Source organism: Benincasa hispida, chromosome 1, assembly GCF_027475165.1.
Source record: "Benincasa hispida cultivar pf3 chromosome 1, pf3_genome.v1.1, whole genome shotgun sequence".
Lineage (NCBI taxonomy): Eukaryota > Viridiplantae > Streptophyta > Magnoliopsida > Cucurbitales > Cucurbitaceae > Benincasa > Benincasa hispida.
This window is the reverse complement of record NC_143478.1, coordinates 70361551-70383910: the sequence shown is the minus strand read 5'-3', so window position 1 is coordinate 70383910 and position 22360 is coordinate 70361551. Positions and strand designations below refer to the sequence as shown.

Below are 22360 nucleotides of genomic sequence, written 5' to 3'. Positions count from 1 at the left end.
GTCGTCGTTGTTGTTCCATCTCTACCTCCATCGATGGTCGATAGACAGAGGTAGATCTATGCACTAATCCATCTCCGATTCACTCCACATCTGCTCAAATCTATCGTTTCCTAGCCTCTCTTCTGTATCTCAGATCTCACCCACTCAATGCCGCAAAACAAAACCCACTTGATGATCCTCACTTTGAAGAACTCGATCCAGTTCAGAACTCGATCCAGTCCAGAACTCGATTTGGTCCCGAACTCAATCCGATCCAAAACTCGATCCTCGATCCCCCACTCGATCTTCACTACTCAATGTTCACCTACTCCATGCTCCCCCTACTCATTGCTCCACCACTCGATGCTCACCCAGTTCTGTTGCAAAACAGAACCCAAACCCACTCGATGTTTTGCTTTTGACAAGCCTAATTTTGGTTTGGTTCAGTCAAGCCTAGTTTTGGTTTGTCTTTGCTAATGGGTTTCAACTTTATTCTTTTCCGTTTTCCAATATGATATTCGTATATCTTTGTTTTCAGCTCAGAAGTTTGTGGGTTTTGTTTTAGATCTTTATGAAGGTCTCTGTTTCCAGTCTAGAAGTTCTCTGTTTTCCAGTTCTTCATGGTTTCTGCTTCCCGTCCAGATCTACCGTGCTATGATTCATAATTGCTTCTTCAGTTTCTGTCATCCAATTGTTTCAGTTTTCTCTTACAAACTTAAGTTGTTTCTATCACTTTGAGTTTGAGGGAGGGTGTTGAGATATTTAGGCCTCAATTGGCCTCAATTTATGTATTTAGGCTATAATTGGGTTATCGAGCTATAAGTAAGTTATCATCCTTTCTATAAATTCCTTAAGTAAATCTCAAGTTATATAGAAGAAATTATTCAGTTAAATATCAGTTTCCATACAGAGAAAAATATGTGGAGCATACAAATGAAAATTTCAAGACATATTACCAGATAAATGTAAGAGAAAAATTAAACTTAGTAATTTCGAGACATGATTGAAAAACATTTAGAGAGAAACTATTGATAGATTTCATAAAAAAAAATTATGACAAATAAAAGACAAGTTTGGGGAAAATAGCTATATTTTCGACCGAGAGAAAAAGAAAAGAAATTTTAGAAAGAATAAAGTTAAGAGAAGGAAATATTTGAGAAATATAGATGAATGAAAAAATTAAAGAAAAAAGTATAGAGAAAAAGGCGATCTTTTCAAATATAAAAAAATAAATGGAGATCTTTTCAAATACAAGAAAATAAATTAATTTATTTATAAATATAGTAAAGTATCATTGTCTATTATTAATAGATAGTGACATATTTAAAAATATTTTCAATAATTTTATCATTTAAAACAATTATAGAAAAAATTAGAGTGACGATTTTGTTTTTTTAAAGATAAATTAAAATGTCATGTTACTTATTGTTGGTTAATTTTAACAATTTGCAACAAAAAAATGTTTGGTACAATAACAAAAGTGTATAAATTGAAAAATCTTAAATTACAAGAATTACTAAACTTAAAAAACACTCAAACTTTATGAACTAAAACATAAATTTAATACCTTTTAAAATTATTTTAAAAATCCTTATGAAACAAGTTTTCCTACAAAGAACCTCTTTGTTTATTTTGAGAGAGAAAAAAACATGAAATTAATTATTGGTAGATATGACTTTGAACTCACTCCATGTCCATGCATATTGATTAACATTGGATATGAAAGGAAAAAGGAAAAGAAATCAAAGCTTCAAATAATAAATGGATTTGTCTGCCAATGATTGTGCACAAATTATGAATCCAAGCATAGCTAAGTGAATATATATAGACATTCGTTCTTTACATCCTATTTGACAATTTTTTTCGCTTTTCATTTTTTATTTCTTTGTTTCTTGTATTTTTTTACCATACATTTCCTCTTATTTTATAGTTTAAGTATAATATTATTATGTCAAATATGCATTAAAATATAAAAAATAGTTATTTATAAAGATAGTAAAATGACCCACTTATTTACAAATATAAGAAAATAGCAAAAAGTTTTCTTACCCCATAGTAAAAGCTTTTTTTTTTTTCTTATATTTGAAAATATTCCAATGATTTTGCTTTTCAAAATAATTCCTCTATAAAAAAATTATTATAAAACATTTAAGTTATCAGATAGACATAAGTTATGATGCAAAGTTAATAACAATAATACAATTATTGTAAACCCTAAACTTATTTTACAAGCTAATTATGTTAAAGTCCTCTTAACTATGTAATTAAGCTCGTGTAAGTAAGTACTTATGATGTTTGTATTAGTTGAAGCATATGGGAAGCTTAATGTATGTGTATGTATGATTGAATGAGGGAAAATATTCTAACTGATAGGAAGCCATACTCTTGAGTACTTATAGAGGATAGGAAAATATGCTAAGTGTGGAATGTCCAGCTCTCAGGTGAAGTAGAGAGAAGTTAACACTTAGAAGAAAGTAGAGGATTTTATGCATTGGAGATATGTCGTGCCATGCGGTCAATTTTGTTGAACTAAGCGGCTAGAAGTCCAAGAAAGGGGCATTATGGCTATGTATAGCTATGTGGTATGTGGAAGGCCATGGAAGAAGTAAGACGGCTCTTGAATGAGGAGGAATAGTCCAGGTTAGTGTAGGAAAAGTATTCAACCAACCTCGTATGCAAATGGTGAAGGCTAAGTTGGCAAACCAGGCGACTGTGGACCATTGTGTTGAAGGTATCATTCAGAAGGTGCGATATTGAGTAGAAGTATGCAATGACCAAGAAAAGGCTTAAGTGGCTACAAGTCCATGAGACGAAGTTAAGTTGGAGAGTTCAACTTAATTAATTAATTAGTGGGTTAGGTGGCCGTCTTAGAAATGCTAATTAAAGGATTAACATCCCAAGTGGAATTTAATTAAGTTGGATGCTTATGCAAGCCTAGGTATAAATAGGCCCCGTAAAAAAGGGAATGGGTTTGTCAAATTTTTCTACATCTAAGGAAAGGAAGTATTGTTGCCATCTGAAGCTTAGAAGGTGTTGAAGAACTCTGGGGCAAGAGCTAGAGGTTTGAGGATTGCCAATCGATCCAAAGGAATTTGTTGTTCAAATTCTGAGTTATATGAGAATTAATATGTTCATGAGAAAATTCATTAAGGAAATCTCGCTAGCTAATGGTTGGAATTAGAATTATGGAATCTGGAATATTAAAATATGAAATGATATTGTGGATGAATAAGCAAGCAGCTGTATACGGAGAACAAGCAACCAACTAACCAATTAATGATATGCATTGATGCGTGTGAGCAGCATTGACACAGTATTCGCAGCTGAGGCGCATTGGGTATATCATATAGTGGACGGCCATCACATAGACTAAGAAAGGTGTTCATGTGCAATGAGATGGTTAGGATGCGATGAATTTAGTCATGATTCGATGAATTACTAGTATGCGATGAAATTAAGTTTATGGGTTAAGCTTGAAAGAGAGCTAATTATACTAATCAAGGTACCTTAATTCAGGACAGACGCAAATAGGAGAAGCTTATAGACCCTTGGATGAGTAGCTTAAGACAATGAGTGATTGGCTTTCAAAATATTTGTTAAGTTTTTTACTTATGAATTTTCAACGCATAGTTACCTTTATCCTGATGTCCCAATGCATACTTCCAATAAGGGAGTCAAACCATGTTGATGATTTAAAAGAGTTTGTTTTTACTTGTAACTTCCATGAGTTTTACTTGAGTTTTATCCCATGGCTTAACATTCAAATGAGTTATTTACTAACTCCCTTAAGCATGATAAGTGTGATGTTTTATGATGTTCACATGTATGTTTAATATGTAAAACCTACTCTTAAGTATTGGTACCCAGCTACATGACGATCCTTGCTACCGAAGGTATGGTAAGGTAAGTAGGATCTTACTCAGTTATACGTGTACGTAAGATATATGATATTGGCGTTGATGAGATCGAGTAAAAGGGTTCTCTCTCAACTAAGGTTATTAGGGATTGAACAAAAGGACTCTCCCGCATGTTTAGGCAAAATAGTAGAGAAATTTTACACGGAATGTTCATGAGTTTTAGTCCAGTGTTTCACATGTTTGTTTTACATTTTCTAAATTTTATTTTCGAACCTTGGAATGTAAATGTAAATGTTTAATTATAAGTATGTTTACATCATGAGTTTATGTAGGTATGTTTCTTTTAAAGAAGTCACTCACTTGACATCTTAAAGCTCACCCTTTTTCAATGTTTTCCTCCCCAGGTAGCGGTCGACGTCCTGAAACCTAGCAGTTCTGTTAGTCAGTCACTTCTCAGGAACCTCAGAGAATTTGAAGTTTAGGTGGCTCAACATGTCTTGTTATATTTGGATCTTATGTTCATGTTATAGAAGTCAAGGTAGAGTTTTTATAATTATTGTAAATAAACTTACTGGATCCTTTAACAGTGATGCATGTGTATAAGTGTTTTGCTGTATGAAAATTTGTATGTTTATGTGGTGTTAACTATGTGATAGTGGTCTGTTATAGGATACAAACTATTTATCAAGTGCCAAGGGAATTGGTTCATTGAAGTATGTTGATAGTAGTTGTCTTAAGAGGGTTGACAATTATTGTCTTCACATCTCTCCTCGAATTAGCAAGATAATTAGGGAAGGGGCGTGACAAGTTGGTATTAGAGCATAAGATTTTGGGAAAGAGAGTCAAGCATTAGACTAGGGATATGTGAATGATATTATGAGCCTAATAATGTATATGTCATAGGAACCAAGCTTCGAGAAGGTGACGGGCTGACCAGGCAAATGGCTGAAAGGAATCGTGACCCTATCGAAGACCCCGTAGCTCGAAGGGATCTAGATTTAGTTAGAGAATCAATATTACATTAAGCTGAAGGAATCGTAAGGTCCATGTGGAAGCAAGATCGTTTCCAATTCCCAATTTTCACAGAATAAAATTTATAGAACAATAAGATTATACATATACAGATAATTTACAGCATGTTAAGGAGGGAAAGGATTAGGGTTAGAAATTATATACCCTTGAAGAACAAATTCTTCACAAATCTTCTCCTCAATCGGTCACGAAAAATTTGAAAAACTCCTAAGGAAGTAGCAATCCAAGATGGCCACTACCACAAATTGTCCTTTGTATTCTCCATAAGGTAGGATGAGAATATCAGGAGTTGTGGGCTCTGAATCTTTTTTAGGGAGGGAGAGAATTCTAAGAGGGAAGGAAGGTAGATTTCTTCTGTGTATCTAGTGAGAGAGTAATAGAGATCTTTTTCACACACTGCGTAAGAAACTAGAGAGAAAAAAATCATTTCTCTATAACCTTCACTCCTACGTCTGATGAAAGAAAATTATGGGAGGGAGTTAAATTTTGAAACTTAAAATTAAAACTAAAATTTAATTTAATTAATATATATATAATAACTATTATATCAAATATAACATATAACCTATAGTTTTTATATTGTATCATATAATATAACCTATAGTTTTATTTCTTTCATACGTATATGGTATTTAATATAAATCGTATTTATACTAGATTTAATTATGTGAATCTCATTCATATAATTAATATTTGAATTATATTCAAATATTTAATTCCTCTCAAATAAAAATTATATTATAATGCATCAAAAATATTAATTATATCATATATAATTAAGTTAAATTATTTATATTACATATAATTAATTCCCTCAATTAATTTGAACAATTCAAATTAATCCAAACTTAATTGTCAATAATCCTTCTTGAGCTATAGAGGGGACCTTATGGACCTATAGATTAAAGCTCTAATGGTTCTTGAATAATTAATTAAACCTCTTTAATTAAATTACCAACATCTATTAACTATAGGGCACTGCACTAAAGACCGACAGCTGCAGTCTTCGCCTACAGATATATTTCTATGTCCATTGGATATAACCAATCAACAATGCAATGACCCTTTACAAATTGATCGTAAGTAGAGCTAGGCAAAAATTACCATTTTACCCATATAGTTACATCTAACTCCTTAAGTACCACTGATCCCTCTAATGAACAATAAGTCATAGTCCAACTATGACCAAACCCCTCTCGGGCCAAGAGAGGGTGTGGTGCCAAGTTATTCAAGCTCCGGAATCAACCCTTATAGAAGCAATTTATCTACTTATCCTAACATTAGAGAATAAGTGAATTTTGTCTTGTATAGCTGTGTTCTCAACTCCCCAATCAGACAAATCTCCAAAATGGTAGGCTTATTGAATTGGTAATATGGCCACTATTGCCTATATAAATCAAAGGATCGCCTTCATAGACAAGAGTTCACAACTCACCCAAGATTCAGGTCATGTCACCTATGGTCATCCTGGTGAAATGTAAGTCTCTACTATTAACAGAGTTATATAATGAGACTATTAATTTCATGGTCCAGTCTTATACAAACCCTTTTATATAGAATAATCTCACTCACATGTCTCTACATGAATGATTATGATCAGATCATTTGTAGCATTTTACAACAATAATAACATCTAGAAAGCGGGCCATATTCATAGTGTCGCTAGGATAAAGTATCCAGCCTTATCCATCTACTACAGACTATTTAGGTTATCACTTAAATATGATCCACTTGTATGTCTCTACATACATGGTTAAGCTACAGAAGTAACCTTGGATGTTAGTTTATTGGTTTTGTGGACTAATTCTACTAAATGTCAAATAAAATGCCTCAGATTTTATTAAATAAATAAATCGTTTATACATTACAATTACAAACTACAGGACCAGGAGATTTAGGGCATCAACTCCAACAGAAGCTACATATGAGGGAGAGTCTTGTATACCTCAGGTTAGAGCTGATACTCAAATGGAGGATAGAGTTTTCGATAGGATTGTTTAGAGGTTAGGAGCTAACGTACGATCTGTATAGACATCGAGAAGAAGTATGGCATTGAGAGCATGAAAGCATCTGCATTTGAGGGTACTACTGACGTTGTAGATGCTGAGGCATGGTTGATTTACATAGAAAAATGTTTCCAAGTAACCATATGCCCTAAGGACCGTAAGGTCAAATTAGCAGTATTCCTGCTACAGAAACAGGCAGAGCAATGGTGGAGAGTGATAGACTCTAGAAGGAATAGATTAAAAGAGATGACATGGGAAGAGTTTAAGATAATTTTTGAAGACAAGTATTATCCTACTTCATATCGTCAAGCGAAAAGGAACAAGTTCTTGAAGCTCGTTCAAGTTTATATGATAGTTGTTGAATATGAACAAAAGTATACAGAGTTATCCAGGTATGGTTTTACGATTATAGCTTAGGAGAAAGATAGATGTAGACGTTTTAAGAGCGGATTGAGAAAGGAAATACGATCTTCTATTATTGCTACAACTAACTAGGTGAATTTTTACTAGAGTGGAGATTGCGTTGCTTGTAGAGGAGAGCCTGGCAGAGGGCAAGCAAGACAAGGAAGTCTCTAGAGGAGAAAAGAGGAAATTTACTCCAAGAGGATTTGGCAGGAGAGATTTTAAGCCCCAATTTAGTGGGCCAGTGATTTCTCAGGGTAGTACAACATGAAGTCAATAGAGAAAAGGTAGGTAGAGATCCAGCTAGACAGTTGGTGGATCAAGATCAGGACGTATAAAAATGTCTGTGGCCAGTATAGGTAAGAAGCCCCAGTGTACCCATTGTGGTAAATATCATTCAGAACAGTGCTATGAAGGGCAGAATGTCTGCTATCAGTGTGAACAGCCTGGGCATTACATGAGATAATGTCCCAAGTTAATTTCAAGAGCACAGACTTAGCAGAAGATGGCATCTCAGAAAGTGATGTAGCCTAAGGTAGGCACAGTAGGTGATAAGGGCACTAGTAATCATAAGTAGAAGGGTGCAACAGGATAGCCTCGTCAGTAAGGCAAGGTTTACGCTATGACCCAACAGGAGGCTGATGATGCACCAAATGTTGTTACTAGTTTGATCTTTATTCATGATAGACCTGCACATATATTATTTGATCCTGGGGCGACCCATTTATTTATTTCTAGCATGTTTGCATTTAACACTGTTAGGATACTAAAAACTATGCCTGAGAAGTTATATCTACCTTTCTTAGTGATGTGCTGATAGTTAATAATTATAATAGAAATTATGTAATTGTAATTGAGAACAGAGCATGGTGATTGATTTGCATCCCTTAAAATTGTTAGAGTTTGATGCTATTCTAGGAATAGATTTCTTGTTTAAATATCATGCAACTATTGATTATCACAAGAAGAAAGTGACATTCAGATTATCAGGTCAAGTAGAGGTAGTGTTTGTAGAAGAAAGGAAAATGTTTCATACTTGTCTGATTTCAGCAGTAAAGGCTAAAAAGCTATTGAGTAAAGGTTTTGGAGCATACTTGGCCCAAGTAATAGTTTTACAATCGAATAAGCTAGGACTAGAAGATGTTCTTGTGGTGTAGGAGTTTATTGATGTATTCCCTGAGGAGTTACCAGGATTTCCACCTTATAGAGAGGTAGAGTTTACTATAAATTTATTGTAGGGATAACTCCCATCTATCAGGCATCTTACAGGATGGCACCAGCTGAGTTGAAGGAATTTAAAAACTCAATTGCAGGAATTAGTAGACAAGGGCTATATCAGGCCTAATGTGTTGCCTTGGGAAGCACAACTTCTATTTATGAAGAAGAAAGATGTCACACTCAGATTATGTATTGACTACAGGCAGTTGAACAAGGTAGTAAAGAAGAACATGCGGAGCATCTGAAGACAGTGTTGCAAACACTACGTGATGAGCACGTATATGCTAAGTTTAGTAAATGTGAGTTTTGACTCGACAAGATGGTGTTTTTAGGACACATGGTGTCTGCAACAAGTATCAGCGTTGATCCTCAGAAAATTGAAGTTGTAGTTAGATGGGAGTGGCCTACCTTAGTAACGGAGGTACATAGTTTTCTTAGACTCATAGCTTATTACGGGAGGTTTGTAGATGGCTTCTCACAGATAGCTCTCCCATTAATCAGTCTAACCAGGAAGGATGCCAAGTTTGAATGGACAAATAGTTGTGAGCAGAGTTTTCAAGACTTGAAGCAAAGATTACTAATTGTGCCAATCCCAACCCTTCTAGTTCTAGGTAAGGAGTTCGAGATCTACTATAATGCATCCAAACAAGGATTAGGATGTGTATTGATGCATGATGGTAAAGTCGTAGCTTATGCATCCAGACAACTGAAAAAACACGAGGATAACTACCCTACTCATGATCTAGAACTAGTAGCTGTTGTCCGAGCATTTAAGATTTTGAGACATTACCTATATGGTGATAAATTTTGCATCTTTATAGATCATAAGATGCTAAAATATATCTTTGATTAAAAGGAACTAAATTTAAGATAGAGGCGGTGGATCGAGTTTATTAAAGTTTATGATTGCACCATTGATTACCACCCAGGTAGAGCTAATGTAGTAGCAAAAGCTTTGAGCAGGAAATCAAGCTACTCTAGAGATATGTTGAGTTCTCTAAGGGGAAGGTTATTGCAGGAGTTTAAGAGAGCTGGTGCAGCATTGACAGTAGGTCACTTGGGAGAAATGATAGCTCATTTTCAAGTAAGACCTACATTAGTAGATGATATCATCATAGCTCAAATAGCAAACTCTAACTTCAGTAAGTTTATTGAAGAAGTTGGTCAACAGCAAAGATAAGATTATGTTTTGAGACAGGATGGAGCTTTGATAAAGGAAGACAGATTATGTGCTCTTAGTCATGAAGCACCGAAGAATGTAGTGCTATAAAAGGCTCATAGTTCGGCCTATGCTATGCATCCAGGTAGCACTAAGATGTATAGAACATTGAAGAAGTCTTATTGGTGGCTAGGAATGAAGAAGGACATAGCCATTTTGTAGATAAATGTTTTATCTGTCATTAGGTTAAGCCAGAGCATCAAAGACATGCAGGTTTACTGAACACACTTCTAGTACCTAAATGGAAATGGGAATATGTGACCATGGATTTTCTTTTTGGCTTACCTAGAATACCCAATGGTTATGATGACATTTGGATGATAGTAGACATAATAAAAAAGACAGCAAAGTTTTTACCAATCAAAGCCATATCTACCCTTGATCAGCTGGCTAAGATGTATGTTGATCAGCCAATGGACATAGCCATATCTACATTTTGGGGCTCTAGTATCCATTGTATCAGACAGGGTCCGAGGTTTATCTCGAAGTTCTGGCCTAGCCTACAAAAGGCACTTGGTACTAAGTTGCATCTCAGTACAGCCTTTCATTCACAAATAGACAGACAGTCAGAACGAACGATCCAGACCTTGGAGGGTATGTTGAGAGCCTATGTGTTACAGTTTAAAGATAGTTGGGATACACACTTGCCATTAGTAGAATTTTCATATAATAACAGTTACCAGCATTAACATGGCTTCATATGAGGCTTTATATGGAAGACCCTATAAAACACCAGTTTGCTAGAATGAGGTTAGTGAAGGACAACTGATAGGATCATAGTTGGTTAAGATGAAATCAGAGAATGTTAAATTGATAAAAGAAAATTTGAAGATAGCTCGAGAGAAACAGAAGAGCTATGTGGATAAGGGAATAAAAGATTTAGAGTTCGAGATCGAAGATTGAGTATTTCTAAAGCTATCTCCGTGGAAAAGGATACTTAGGTTTGGCAGGAAGGTAAGTTGAGCCCAAGATATATAGGACCCTACGAGATAATTGAACGTATTGGGCCAGCAACTTATAGATTAGCTTTACCTACTGAGTTATCCAGGATACATGATGCTTTCCATGTGTTTATGTTGAGAAAATATGTCTCCGATCCTACTCATATTCTCTGAGATCAACCAGTGCAACTAAAAGAGAAATTATCATAAGAAGAAAAAACAGTTCAGGTTTTAGATAGAAAAGAGCAAGTATTGAGGAACAAGACTATTCCATTGGTTAAAGTCTTGTAGAGAAACCATGGAGTAAAGGAATCCACATGGGAAGCTGAGGAGCATATGAAAAACAAATATCCCCATTTATTTAGTTAACTGAGCTTAAGGAAAATTTAGAGGACGAAATTTCTCTAAAGGGAAGGTAAATTGTAAATCCCAAAACTTGTTTTACTAGCTATTTATGTTTAAGTAAATTGTAAATCCCAAAACTTGTTTTACTAGCTATTTATGTTTAAGTCATCTTAATTATGTAATTAAGCTTTTGTAAGTAAGTACTCATGATGTTTGTATTAATTGAAGTGTATAAGAAGCTCAGTTTATGTATATGGATGAATGAAGGAGGGAAAATATTCTAAGTGATAGGAAGTCATACTCTTGGGTACTTAGAGGACAAGAAAATATGCTATGTGTGGAATGTCAAGATATCGAGTGAAGTAGAGAGAAGTTGACATATAAAGGAAAGTAGAGGATTTCATGCGTTGGAGCTATGTTGTGCTATGCGGTCAGTTTTGTTGAACTATGCAGCCAGAAGTCCAAGAATGGGGCATTAAGGTTAAGTATAGCTATTTGGTATGTGGAAGGCCATGGAAGAAGTAAGATGGCTCTTGAATGAGAAGGAATGATCGAGGTTGGCACAGGGGAAGTATACGACCAACCTATATGCAAATGGTGAGGGCTAAGTTGGAAAACGAGGCGGTTATGGACCATTGCATCGAAGGTGTCGTTTAGAGGGTGTGACACTAAGTAGAAGTAGGCGATGACCAAGAAAAGGCTTAAATGGCCGCAAGCCCATGAGACGAAGTTAAGATGGAGAGTTCAGCTTAATTAATTAATAAGTGGGTTAGGTAGCAGTCTTTAAAACGCTAATTAAAAGAATCAACATGTCAGGTGGCATTTAATTAAGTTGCATGCTTATGCAAGCCTAGGTATAAATAGACCCTGAAAAGAAGGGAACCAGTTTGCCAAATTTTCCTACTCTAAGGAAATGAAGAATTGTTTCCATTTGAAGTTCAGAAGGTGTTGAAGAACTCTCGGGCAAGAGTGAGAGGTTTAAGGATTACCAACTGATCCAAAGGAATTTGTTGTTTGAATTCTAAGGTATGTGAGAGTTAAGATGCTTATGAGAAAATTCATTAAGGAAATCTCACTAGCTAATGGTTGGAATTAGAACTATGGAATCTGGAATATGAAAATCTGAAATGATATTGTGGATGAATAAGCAAGCAGTTATATACGGAGAATAAGGAAGCAGTTGTCCAACCAATGATATGCATTGATGCGTGGGAGCAGCATTGACATAGTATTCACAGTTGAGACGCATTGGGTACATCGTATAGTGGATGCTAATCGCCTACCCGAGCACTGTGAGAAAGGATTGCCATTTTTTAGCCAAGTTATAAGGTAAAATGGCTTAAGCGTAGCTGATGCAATGAGATTAGTTAGGATGCGATGAACTTAGTCATGATGTGATGAAGTTAACTTTATAGATTATGCTCGAAATGGAGCTAATTATACTGATAAAGGGACCTTTCCTTATTTCAAGGCAAACACAAATAGGAGAGGCCTATAGACTTTTAGATAAGTAGCTTAAGACAACGAGTGATTAGCTTTCAGAATATTTGCTTATGAATTTCCAACATATAGTTACCTTTTGTCTTGATGTCTCAACGCATGCTTCTAGTAATGGAGTCAAATGCATATTGATGATTTAAAATAGTTTGTTTTTACTTGTAACTTCCATGCATTTCACTTGAGTTTTATCCCATGACTTAGCATTCAAATGAGCTATTTATTGACTCCCTTAAGCATGATAAGTGTGATATTTTATGATGTTCACATGTATGTTTAATATGTAAAACCTACTCTTAAGCATTGGTACTAAAGGTATGGTAAGGTACCCAGCTACATGACGATCCTTGCTACCGAAGGTATGGTAAGGTAAGCAGGATCCTACTCAGTTATACGTGCACGTAAGATCTATGTTATCTACATTGATGAGATCGATCAAAATGACTCTCTCTCAACTAAGGTTATTAGGGATTGAGCAAAAGGGCTCTCTCGCATGTTCAGGCAAAGGAGTAGAGAAATTTTATAGGGAATGTTGATGAGTTTTAATCTAGAGTTTTAAATTTTATGATTTTACATTTTCTAAATTTCATTTCCGAACCCTGGAATGTAAATGTAAATGTTTAATTATTAGAATGTTTGAATCATGAGTTTACGTAGGTATGTTTCTTTTAAAGAAGTCACTCACTATGCATTTTAAGCTCACCCTTTTCCAATGTTTTCCTCCCCAGGTAGTGGTCGACGTCTCGAAGCCTAGCAGTTCTATCAGTCAGTCACTTCTCAAGAACCTCAGAGAATTTGAAGTTTAAGTGGTTCATCATATCTTTATATTTGGATCTTATGTTCATGTTGCAGAAGTAGGGGAGAGTTTTTATTCCTGTTGTAAATAAACTTAATGGATCCCTTAACAGTGATGCATGTGTATGAGTGTTTTGCTGTAAGAAAATCTATATGTTTATATGGTGTTAACTATGTGGTAATGGTCTGTTATAGGATATAAACTGTTTATCAAGTGCCAAGGTTGTTGGTTTATGGAAGTATGTTGACAGTAGTTGTCATAAGAGGGTTGACAATTGTTATCTTCACATCTCTTCTCGGATTATGAGGGTAATTTGGGAAGGGGTATGACAATTATTGTTTGTATACTTCATATGTTGCTAAATTTTGATTTGTAATGACTTGAATGACATAGACTCAAATCCAACTTAATTATATTATTTATACATGTTGTGGTTGTAAAATATTTGAAATTAATTTCGTAATGAATGCACTATAAATAAAAATTCAAAATTAAAACGATATATAAACATGTATATTGCAAAATTTAAAATTTTAAAAAATATTTAAATATACCAATTGAAAATTAAAATAATATATAAATATATTATGGGAAATTTGAAAACTAAAATTTAAAGTAAAATATAAATATAGCCAAAGTAAGAAATAGTATAAATATTAATTAAAACAAATAGTGGAAGGACTAATTTGAGCACAACTACCAAAACAGCCAAGGCATTTATTATTTAATTCTGCGGAACTATAATTATATACCAGAAATGGAACAAGAAAAACAACTTTCGATAGTTTCTCAAATTTGGTCTAAATGCTTCAAAAATGAGAAATGGAAATGGGTAACAAAAAAAATGAAAACGTTATCAAATGAGTCCTTAGTAAATATTTTTCAATTCGAGCTTTATTCTGTGGATAAAATACTATCTTTTTTCTTTTTAAAAAAAGAGATAACTAACAATTACAAGATCAACAAGTTCAAATCTACCTACGGTAAACAACAAACCCAAATAGAATATTATCGAACCAATAATGTATATCATTTACATCCATTGTACAATTGGCAATAGCAACAATATTACCATATTTCGAGATCATCGAATGTGAAGAAATTGACTCTCTCTCTCTGTGCTCTAAAAATATGATATCTTCCACCAAAGATTAATTTCACTAGAGTTAACACTTCTTCCTCATTTGTCAATAAATGCACAGGAGTCGGAACGTCTAAGTACTCTACAACCAGAGGCATTACACCATCGTAATTCCACTATTATCGCATGAACCTCTACAAATTACTATTTAAAAATCGATAGTTTGATTTTTCATCTTGTATTGTTTGATTTTTCATCTTGTATGTTAAACTTAATTGAGTTTATTCTAAATTATTATTTTCCTGTATGTTTTCCTCTTCTGCATTTTTTCCTTTTATGTTTCTTTCCATAATTAGGGTCTCTTGGTATTTATTTATTCTCTATTTTCATTGTATTGAACTCAAGCTGATTATTCAATAATACATACAATATTAACATGGTATTAGAGCCCTAAGTCCTAGAGTTTATATTTTTTTCAGCCTCCACTGGGATCGATAGAGGCAGATCCATATTTAGTTCACTTAGTTGATTTTGTGTTCTTGTTTTTCATTTTTCGCCTCTGTTATATTTTCTGATATTTCAGGATCTCTATTCTATTTTCAAATCAGCAGTTTATGGTTCTGCTTTAGATCTCTATATGAGGATTTCTGTCTCCAGCCCAAAAGTTCTTCATGTTTTAGTTCTTCGTGGGTTATGTCTCTAATACAGAAGTTCTCTGTGTTTTAGTTATTTGTGAGTTATATCTCCAACACAGAAGTTCTTTGTGTTTTAGTTCTTCTTGGATTCTATCTCCAACTCAAATGATCTGTTGTGATTTGATTTGGACGTTTCCTTCAGTTTCCATCATCAGCTTCAGTCGATCACTTCACAAACTCAAGTTGATTGTTTTTTCCTTTTATGTTTCTTTCCATAATTAGAGTCTCTTTGTGTCTATATTCTCTATTAATTTCATTTTACTGAACTCAAGTTGATTATTAAAAAATATATACAATATTAACATTGTAATATTTAAATTGAAAAAATAAAAGAGAGTTTTTGAAACAAGAAAATAGTGTGGGTGTGGAGAAAAGAAGTAGGAATGAAATGATCCCCACATTCCACTGAATCTCTCAAACACACCTTACTTCCAATTCTCAAGCAACCAAACAAAAGCATTCCCATTCTCTCTCCCACAAACTACAATGCAACATTTTTGAGACAATCAAATTTCCTTTCCACTAAAACAGACAACTCAGATAGTTAGACCACTAAACATTAAAGCCGACATCCACCTATGTGTCCACTTCACTCAAGCTGTGGAGTCAACATACCAAAGGAAGACTCCCAATTTCACAAATTTACTACTTTCTTTTCCATCTTTTGGGAAGAAACACAAACCCACAATTAAATGGGAACTGGTTCTCTCAAGATGAATTTTCAAACTTTAGATTTCAAAAAACTACCTCTCATATATGAGAGGATAGTTAAAGGTTAATTGTAACCGACGGTAATTTTAGGGATAATAACTAAGTATATAATAACATTTTTAAAGAATTACAAATATAGCAAAATCTATCAGTAATAGACTCTATTGCTGATAGACTTCTAGCAGTGATAAAGTCCTATCAACAATATAGATAGGCTCCGAAAACTAAATCTAAATTTTGCTATATTTGCAAATTCTTTTTCATTGTACTATATTTACTAATACTTTTGATCTAATTGCTATATTTTCAATTGCCCCATTATTAAATGTAGGTTTGTCAAAATGAGTATAGCTCAATTTACATAAAGCATATACTATTAATTTTGAGATTAGAGGTTGAATCTTTCAACTCCAAATTTTGTTTTAAAAAAATTATAGTTTTAGTATTATGTGAATCAAAAGAAGAAAAAAAAGAATAGAAGAATTGGAGCCATTTGAAAGAAGAGATATATTGTCTTATTGCAAAGGGATTCTACGCTTCAACTCAAACGTACGCAACACAATGAAATAAATAACCCAAAGTGAACAAAATCACAAATCTTACACAACAATGCGTACCTGATCTATTCACAAATAGATATAAATTAAAACAAATAACAAAAGGCTTCACAATCAAATCACTAAATAATTCATCATTTTCTGCAACTGTCCAAGCCCTGCCATAGATGCAAAATGTACCCTTGATGCCAATTTCCCAGAAGAATTGAATAATAAGATGATGTGGAAGATGGCAACAAGAGAAGAAGATGCAATCTGATCCCAACTATGAATGTTTGAATAATGCTCTGTTTTCCCAAAAGGACCCTTATTATTCAATGGGCTGCATTCACCATCTCTAATTGTTTCACTAATGAAGCCTTCCTTTATTCCACTTTTGAAAATAAAACCTGTGGGAATGTCAATAAGTTATCATTAGAAATTTTGCTAGAAAAAAATTGATGGGAGAAATGAAAAATGATAAGTAGAGGAGCTTCATTTACTTACAAGATTGGTTTTGAGATTTTTTAGAGCTTAATAGTGGGGAGGAGGTGGTGGAGATGCGTAAATGTAAACGGGGGGAAGTGATTTTTCTGGTGGTGGGGGAGATTTGTAGTAGTATGGGGGAGGAGGAGAAGGTGAAGGAGGGGGTGGAGACTTGTAATAGTATGGTGGAGGAGGTGATGGAGATGGTGGTGGTGGAGACTTGTAGTAGTATGGTGGAGGAGGTGACGGTGATGGGGGTGGGGGAGACTTGTAGTAGTATGGTGGAGGAGGTGATGGTGATGGTGGTGGGGGAGACTTGTAGTAGTATGGTGGTGGGGGAGATGGGGAAGGTGGTGGTGGAGACTTGTATAGTATGGTGGAGGAGGTGGTGATGGTGGGTGGGGGAGACTTGTAGTAGTATGGTGGTGGGGGAGATGGGGAAGGGGTGGTGGAGACTTGTAGTAGTAAGGTGGGGGAGGAGAAGTATACTTGAGGTGGAGGTGACTTGAAGTAGTACGGTGGGGGAGGAGGAGTGACGGGTGATGAGGTGACTTGTAGTAGTATGGTGGGGGAGGAGAGTAGACTGGAGGAGGAGGTGATTTGTAGTAGTACGGTGGTGGAGGAGAGTAGACGGGTGGAGGAGGTGACTTGTAGTAGTATGGTGGTGGAGGAGAGTAGACGGGTGGAGGAGGTGACTTGTAGTAGTACGGTGGTGGAGGAGAGTAGACGGGTGGAGGAGGTGACTTGTAGTAGTACGGTGGGGGAGGAGAGTAGACTGGAGGAGGAGGTGATTTGTAGTAGTACGGTGGTGGAGGAGAGTAGACGGGTGGAGGAGGTGACTTGTAGTAGTATGGTGGGGGAGGAGAGTAGACTGGAGGAGGAGGTGATTTGTAGTAGTACGGTGGTGGAGGAGAGTAGACGGGTGGAGGAGGTGACTTGTAGTAGTATGGTGGTGGAGGAGAGTAGACGGGTGGAGGAGGTGACTTGTAAGTAGGAGGAGAGTAGACTGGAGGAGGTGACTAGTAGTAGTATGGTTGTAGTAGAGTAGACTGGAGGAGGAGGTGAGTGTAGTAGGAGAGTAGAGGAGAGTAGACGGGTGGAGGAGGTGACTTGTAGTAGTATGGTGGGGGAGGAGAGTAGACCGGGGGAGGAGGTGACTTGTAGTAGTATGGGGGAGGAGGAGAGTAGACTGGAGGAGGTGGTGACTTGTAGTAGTATGGCGGGGGTGGAGAGTATACTGGAGGTGGAGGTGACTTGTAGTAATATGGTGGAGGTGGAGAGTATACTGGAGGAGGTGGTGACTTGTAGTAGTATGGTGGGGGAGGAGAGTACACTGGAGGTGGTGGTGATTTGTAGTAGTACGGGGGAGGAGGAGAGTATACGGGAGGTGGTGGTGACTTGTAGTAGTACGGTGGGGGAGGAGAGTACACAGGAGGAGGAGGTGACTTGTAGTAGTATGGTGGGGGAGGAGAGTATACTGGAGGTGGTGGTGACTTGTAATAGTACACCGGTGAAGGTGGGGGAGGTGACTTGTAGGTAGGTGATGGAGGAGGTGGAGACTTGTAGTAGTAAGTCGGTGATGGAGGAGGTGGCGACTTGTAGTAGTAAGTTGGAGATGGGGGAGGTGGGGACTTGTAGTAGTAAACAGGGGTAGGAGGAGGTGGTGACTTGTAGATGTAAGGAGGTGGGTAGTAAGGCTTGGGCTTCATACACTCCTTGTAAGGCTTCTTTGGAGCATATGCAAAAGGCTTAGCATACAACACAACCTCATACTTAGTCTTGGACTTGACCCTAAGCTTGGCGCCGACCTTGCCCCAGTGGAGGTTGGTTGGGATGTTGCAAGGTGAGCCCTTGGGTGGTGCGTGGAGCTTAGCCTTGCAAGCCTTGCCTCCATATTTAGCATAATCAAATCCTTTCACTTCAATGCTATATTTGCCATTGCTCTTTGTCTTTCCATATGCCACTACCTCTTTCTTTCCTGCCTTGCAGCTCACTTCAACAACAGCTCCTATAAAATAAAATTAAAAGAATTTATAAATTATAGAAAATGGCATCATTTTAGCTTTTCACTGTAGGGGTACAATTATTCTAATCTAGAAACTCTTGCCATTCCTACTTTAATAAATTAATTTGTTTGAATCCCCAAATTTTATTATGAGTTTTGATGTGTAATAATTGATGCAATGATAGCATCCCACATGGACAACGGTGGTATCCTTTTATTCTATCATGGTGGGAGGGCAAATTAGTAAATGTGGGTTCATAAAAAAAAATAGAAAAAAAATGTGTTTATCCAATTAAAGTTGGAAGAAAAGCATCACATGGAAAATGTTCTCTTTTTTAGTATTGTAATTCGATTAAGTCATTTTCATTTAACAAAACTAGTGCATGGATAGAAATATCATCCATTTTTTTACTTGGTTTTTGAGGTAACCAAATTTAGAATCGCAATCCTGATCATGAAACTGACATTAAAATTAAAAGATAGAAAATATATAGAAATTAAAAATTGGGTTTGAAAGAAAATAATCAAAATTTGAATTTGCAGAATAGTCAAATTTAGAGGGAAAATTTTTATATTATTCAAAAAATACCTTTAAGGTGCTTCTTGTCGTGTGATTTTTCCGGGTAGGCCCAGTCGTAGCATCGGATGCAGTAGACTTTTCCGACCACCTTAAAAACTAGGTGGTGGTGCGGTGGGTAGTATGGTGGAGTGTAGGGCTTTGGTGGCGGAGAGTAGTAAACTGGTGGAGGCGAGTAGGTTGGGGGAGGTGGAGATTTGTAGTAGTATGGAGGAGAGTAGGGAGGTGAGTAGGTGGGAGGCGGTGGAGATTTGTAGTAGTAAGGCGGAGAGTAGGGAGGCGAGTAGGTTGGAGGAGGTGGAGATTTGTAGTAGTATGGAGGAGAGGATGGCGGGTATTTTACGGGTGGTGGTGGAGATTTGTAGTAGTAGACGGGTGGGGGTGAGTAAGTTGGTGGTGGTGGGGATTTGTAGTAGTAAGGAGGAGGAGGAGATGGAGATGGTGGTGGAGGAGACTTGTAGTAGTATGGTGGTGGAGGTGATGGCGATGGTGGTGGAGGAGACTTGTAGTAGTACGGTGGTGGTGGGGATGGAGAAGGTGGTGGAGGAGATTTGTAGTAATATGGTGGCGGAGGCGATGGTGATGGTGGTGGAGGAGATTTGTAGTAGTATGGTGGAGGTGGTGAAGGCGATGGTGGAGGTGGAGATTTGTAGTAGTATGGAGGAGGAGGTGACGGGGATGGTGGTGGTGGAGATTTGTAGTAGTATGGTGGTGGAGGTGAAGGTGATGGTGGTGGGGGAGATTTGTAGTAGTATGGAGGAGGGGGTGAAGGAGATGGTGGTGGTGGGGACTTGTAGTAGTATGGTGGTGGAGGTGAAGGTGATGGTGGAGGAGGAGACTTGTAGTAGTATGGTGGAGGCGGTGACGGTGATGGTGGAGGCGGGGATTTGTAGTAGTATGGGGGAGGAGGAGATGGGGATGGTGGTGGGGGAGATTTGTAGTAGTATGGTGGTGGAGGTGAAGGCGATGGTGGAGGCGGGGATTTGTAGTAGTATGGAGGAGGAGGTGATGGCGATGGTGGAGGTGGAGATTTGTAGTAGTATGGTGGAGGAGGTGATGGTGATGGTGGTGGTGGAGATTTGTAGTAGTATGGTGGTGGTGGAGATGGAGATGGTGGTGGTGGAGACTTGTATTCATACACCGGAGATGGTGGTGGAGGAGACTTATATTCAGGAGCTTTGTAAGGAGGAGGAGGAGAGTTATAGACGGGAGGAGGAGGAGAAGAATAAGTCGGGGACGGCGGCGGCGGTGACTTGTACTCGTAAGGTGGCGGTGGTGGAGAAGCGTAGACGTAAGCATTTCCGGCAACCAAATCTACATTGGCAGAAATAAGAATAATGGCCAATGCCATAGCAAATTGTGGCCAAAGACGACCCCAAGAGGGGTCGCCACGGTGGTTCTTCATCGGAGACTGAATAAAAAAAGAAACTCACTTCTCTCTCAAAACTCCAATTTTCCCAGAAAAAAAATAATAAAAGATGAGAGAAGAAGAAGAGAGAGAAACCCTGTTTGGTTTCTTTAGTGATTGTGTTTAGAATTGCATGAAACCATAATATATTTATAATCAGATCAAAGGCCCCAATTCCAAGCAGTTTCCCATTTGATTAATTCTTCAGATTCTCTTTTAATTTCTTCCAGCTGGCCTTCTTCATTTTTTAATTATTCAAATCCATAACTAATTTCCCATTTAACTTTACTTAATTTTAATCTCTTCACTATGCTTAATCGACCATGGGCAGCCAGTCGCCAGCAACTACCCTCAATTAATTTTTTTTTTTTTTTTTCAATCATTTCGTTTCCAAATTTCTTTTATATATTAAAATTCTTAGTTTTCCTTACTTTTTCTTGTTGCAAAAAGAAACAACAATTATCATTACTAAAAAAAACTCAAAAGCATTACAATAATAATGTTTTAAATGCCTCTTTATTTCACGTAGATCTGATCTAAAACGCTTTTTAATTAATACCATCGGTAATAATGTACAATTTTTTGGATTAATACATATTTTCTATAATTGATTTCTTTTACAAATGATTAATCGTCATAATTAAATTAAAAGCTTATTTTACTTTTGTAATTTATTTCATTTTTAAACTCTGAATTTAGAAGCAGGATCAAGTGCAATTATTTCCTAATACCCTGACTTAAATTAAAGTAAAAAAAAAAAAAAGTAATAATAAAGGTTACTAAATTAGGATTTTTCTAAATATACCCACAAATGTCTTTCCACACCCACAAGTCTTGATGAGTGTGTATAGTGAGTAAAAATAGTGGGTGAAAATAAAAGCTATCACGAGACGATTAGTTGAGATTTGAAACGAAGACTTTTCCAAAGGGAAATATGAAATAAAGAAGAGCTATGCATTGATGAGCGGCGGCGATTTTACGGTGGGACAATACGTGGCATAATGTAAGACGTTGGATCAAATCTCTTTATTATATATGTCAAATGAATAGGTTTTTTTTTCTTTTTTTCTTTTTTTTGAATAATTAAAAAAAATCTTAACCAAAAAAGAAAAGAAAAAAAATGAAAAAATGATTTGGAATTTTGCAGGCAGGCATTATTTAGGCTGTATATGCTCTCAATCAATTCCTCTCTCTAAAAACTATAAAGTAAAAAGTTTTTTCTTTTTATTGATGCCTAAATTGACTGTTAAAAATATTCACTACACAAATAATAATAATGACGACTAAAATAATTTTTATTAATTACCATATGTGGTAAAATTTTAAAATTACAGTAAAAATTCAAACGTATCATCTTTTAGTATAAATATACATTAATTAAGTTCGGATGAAAGTTTGACATTCAAAATTTTCTTAAAGAAACTATTTACACTAAATATCAAAATTTTAATCTTCTTTGATAGAGATGGATAGAAGTCTATAAATTGTTATTTTTTTAAATCATTTGGACATTTTTTCTATCAGTAAAAAATTTCTCATTTTCCTTTTGTTTCCTTAATTTTTTGTCTC

The 22360-nt window shown here is 36.1% G+C and overlaps 1 protein-coding gene across 1 annotated transcript; it reads right to left on the bottom strand.

Annotated features, from left to right (window-relative positions):
- Positions 1-16271: 16271 nt before the first annotated feature.
- LOC120078593 (uncharacterized) lies at positions 16272-20958 on the bottom strand. The gene is given in 4 exon segments (XM_090309240.1): positions 16272-16725; positions 16823-17247; positions 17250-18809; positions 19396-20958. Coding segments are annotated over 3 exon segments (3351 nt in total). The 5' UTR covers positions 20789-20958; the 3' UTR covers positions 16272-16725; positions 16823-16849.
- Between the last annotated feature and the right edge of the window lie 1402 nt (positions 20959-22360).